This window comes from Triticum aestivum, chromosome 3B (assembly GCF_018294505.1).
Source record: "Triticum aestivum cultivar Chinese Spring chromosome 3B, IWGSC CS RefSeq v2.1, whole genome shotgun sequence".
Lineage (NCBI taxonomy): Eukaryota > Viridiplantae > Streptophyta > Magnoliopsida > Poales > Poaceae > Triticum > Triticum aestivum.
In genome coordinates, this window is record NC_057801.1 from 4048543 (window position 1) to 4051902 (window position 3360).

The window sequence follows — 3360 nt, forward strand, 5'->3', positions numbered from 1 at the left end:
GCCCCCCGGGTCGGTGATGGGGACGCTGCGGTCGACGGAGCAGGGCGAGATGGTCCAGGCCAAGTTCGGGCTGCCGCAGACGGCAGTGCGGCAGCTGGAGATCTACACGACGGCGGTGCTGCTGGCCACCCTGCGGCCACCGCAGCCGCCGCGGGACCCCAACTGGCGGCACGTCATGGAGGAGATCTCCCGCGCAAGCTGCGCGCACTACCGGCGCACCGTGTACGAGGACCCGGCCTTCGTCACCTACTTCCAGGAGGCGACGCCGCAGGCGGAGCTGGGCTACCTCAACATCGGCAGCCGCCCCGCCAAGCGCAAGGCGGCCATCACGGCCGCCGGCGGCATCGCCAGCCTGCGCGCCATCCCGTGGGTGTTCGCGTGGACGCAGACACGGCTGGCGCTGCCGGCGTGGCTGGGCGTCGGCACGGGGCTCCAGGACGCGCGCGACAAGGGCCGCACCGAGGACCTCCGGGCCATGTACGAGGAGTGGCCCTTCTTCCAGTCCACGCTCGACCTCATCGAGATGGTGGTGGCCAAGGCCGACGCGCCCATGGCCAAGCACTACGACGACGTGCTCGTGCTGTCGCCGGAGCGGCGTGCGCTCGGGGAGGAGCTGCGGCGGGAGCTGGCCAGGGCTGGGAGCTGCGTGCTGGCCGTCAGCGGGCACACCAAGCTGTCGGCCAACAACCGGAGCCTGCGGCGGCTCATCGAGAGCCGCCTGCCCTACCTCAACCCCATGAACATGCTGCAGGTGGAGGTGCTGCGCCGGCTGCGCCGAGACGACGACAACCACAAGCTCCGCGACGTGCTGCTCATCACCATCAACGGCATCGCCGCAGGGATGCGCAACACCGGCTGATCTGATCCATCCCGGTGGAGACCTCTCTTTTTTGGCACAGGAATCAAACTCTCTAGCTTGCTTGTACTAGGAATCTACACTAGTATTTTATGAACACAAAATCTTGCTAAGTACATTCTGATGATGGACGAGGAGATGTATAGGCGTTCGTTGCCTCCAATGTGTTGTCAAAATACAGTGCATTTGTAAAGCCATATACTACTTTGTAAACTTTGATCAAGTATATATATAGGAAAAAGTATAACTATATTTACATTATCAAATCAATATCAGTTAGAGACAAAAGTGCACCCCAAACATAGGGGAGACTAGAACCCCCTATGCCTCGAAATTCTTGTTGTAGCTACATCCAAACTTGCTGGAGATACATATCCAAACTTGTTGTTTAATTCGAAATTCTTGCTGTAGCTACATCCAAACTGTTGCCATTGTGTCACCGTAGGTCACGCCGACGATGGACAACATTGAGGAATTAAACAACAGAAGTACCAACAAGAACCAAGCCTCACTTAATTGCCGCAATAGTAGATCGCCACAGCCGGTTGTGTCGACATAGGTGCACTTGAAGCTCAGGCCATCCGGCGATTGTATTCCTGTTAAGGAATTCTACAAAACTCAACACGAAAACGCAGAGAGAGAAAAAAAAGCTTGCGTGGCATCCGAGGCGAGGCAATAGAAGCTGCGCTGCACTGCTGCGAGGATCCATCATGCGTTGGAGAGGAGAGTCACAGCTTCATATTCGTGTCGACATAATCTATCTGTTTGAGATTGCTTTTACCACGGCAGTGTGGATCTCAGCCGTCCGATGGGAGGCTGCGTCCTTGGGAGACGAGATAGATGTATGTCGTTAGGCAGCATTAGCAGGGGCGGCTCGGCAGGAATCCGAGTCCTTTCTCTATCTAGCGATGGCTTTGGCAGCGGGAGACAAAACACATCGTAAATAAACTATGAGAGAGGTGGCATGCGCTTGAAAAGAAGGCAAATTTTAATATGCTTCCTCTTACCTTCTCTTTTTACATGTGAGGTAAGAAGGTAAGTCTTAATCAGACCATTAATTAATGAGATCAACGGCACAGATCTATTATATACTCTTACTTCTGGTGTGAAAAGAGAGGGTAAGAGGGAGCATGTTAAAACTGCTTTGAAAATAAAGGAGCACGGTCCTGTATGTGTTTGATCTGTTGCATGTGCAATATGTGACCTAGGATGAGAGTGTGAGGCTGAGATGGACCTTTGTTCGAATTTGAACCTACAACATTGCATGTGCAATATGCAGGTTGTTGTTTATCTTCATTTTGCATAAACTATGAGACTGGGATGAGATTTGGGAATGGAGGGGAAGGGGGTCACTGACCTTATTTTCGATTCACGTGAGCATAGGGAGGCATAATGCAGAGATGTGGGGGCATAGTCATCCACTGTACGCCCAGAGTCAAACCCGTATTACCGAAAAAGGGTTTCCCCCCGCTTTATAAATAAAGCACCAACACTTACATCCAAGTAACCGATACAAACGCACGCCACACAACCCAAGGCAAGAAACAAGAATGCCGGGCACCGACACACAACTTCAACGACTACCACAAGATGAGAGATCATCCGGGAAGAAGTGCAACGGACCACGCCGGACCGAGGGTTCCAAGACGATGCCTCCAAGAAGGGCACGACCACGGGCCGTCGCCATCGTCCGATCCAAAGATCAGGTTTTCACCCGGAACACGACGGGAGGAGTGAGAGCACCACGACGGAGCCTACAGGGAGGAACACGACATCCGCGGACGCCGCCACCGTCGACCCGTGTACGGACAGGTAAGTGATGAACCCCGGTGCTCCACCCTTCCGCTGCATCCCCGGTCAGCTAACCACCTGCAACCATGCCACCCAAGCGGCCATGGTTGCACGCCCGCATCCGAGTCGTGCAGTCCGCCTACGACCGACGTGACTCCCACCGCCAGGGCCGCCGCCCCGCCACCGGACCACCTCGAGAAGCCTCAAAGGTCACGTCTTGGACAAGATCCATGAGCCCAACCACCTCAGAACCGCCGGCGACCACAGCCTCAAGGGGAACCGAGCCCAGATGACCGGGGGAAGGGGGAGGAGGAGGAGCCCCCGAGGCCGAATGCCCAGATCCGCAAGAGAGCGCCGGCCACCGCCCGCTGCCGAGGAGGAGGGCGCACGGAACCGCCGAGCTGCATCCATGAGAGGCCACCGGGGAGGCCTTCCCGCGTCGAGCGCCGCTGTCCAGCCGCAGGGGCCCGGCTGGACAAGGGCCGCCCACCTCCACCGCTGCCACGCCGCCCCGCCACCTGAGATCCACGACGAGAAGGGCCGCCCGCGACCCGGTCGCCCGTGACCCGCAGCGCCAGACGAGGCGCCGAGGCGCTGCTGCGAAGCAGCCGCCGCCGCCACCACCCGCCGGCTTGCACCACCACCATGCCGCCTGTCGCCCGACGCCACGCCGCCGTTGCTGGCCTACTCCAGAGCGCCGCCGCACCGCTACG

At 57.7% G+C, this 3360-nt stretch overlaps 1 protein-coding gene across 1 annotated transcript in view; it reads left to right on the plus strand.

The window, feature by feature from the left end:
- The window catches only part of LOC123064236 (phosphoenolpyruvate carboxylase 4), a 7572-nt gene extending 6526 nt beyond the window's left edge, over window positions 1-1046 (plus strand). The window contains exon 20 of the mRNA XM_044487760.1: window positions 1-1046. This exon is cut by the window's left edge and continues 3 nt beyond it. Coding sequence (XP_044343695.1) covers window positions 1-859 — 859 coding nt within the window. The 3' untranslated portion in view covers window positions 860-1046.
- The last annotated feature ends 2314 nt before the right edge of the window (window positions 1047-3360 follow it).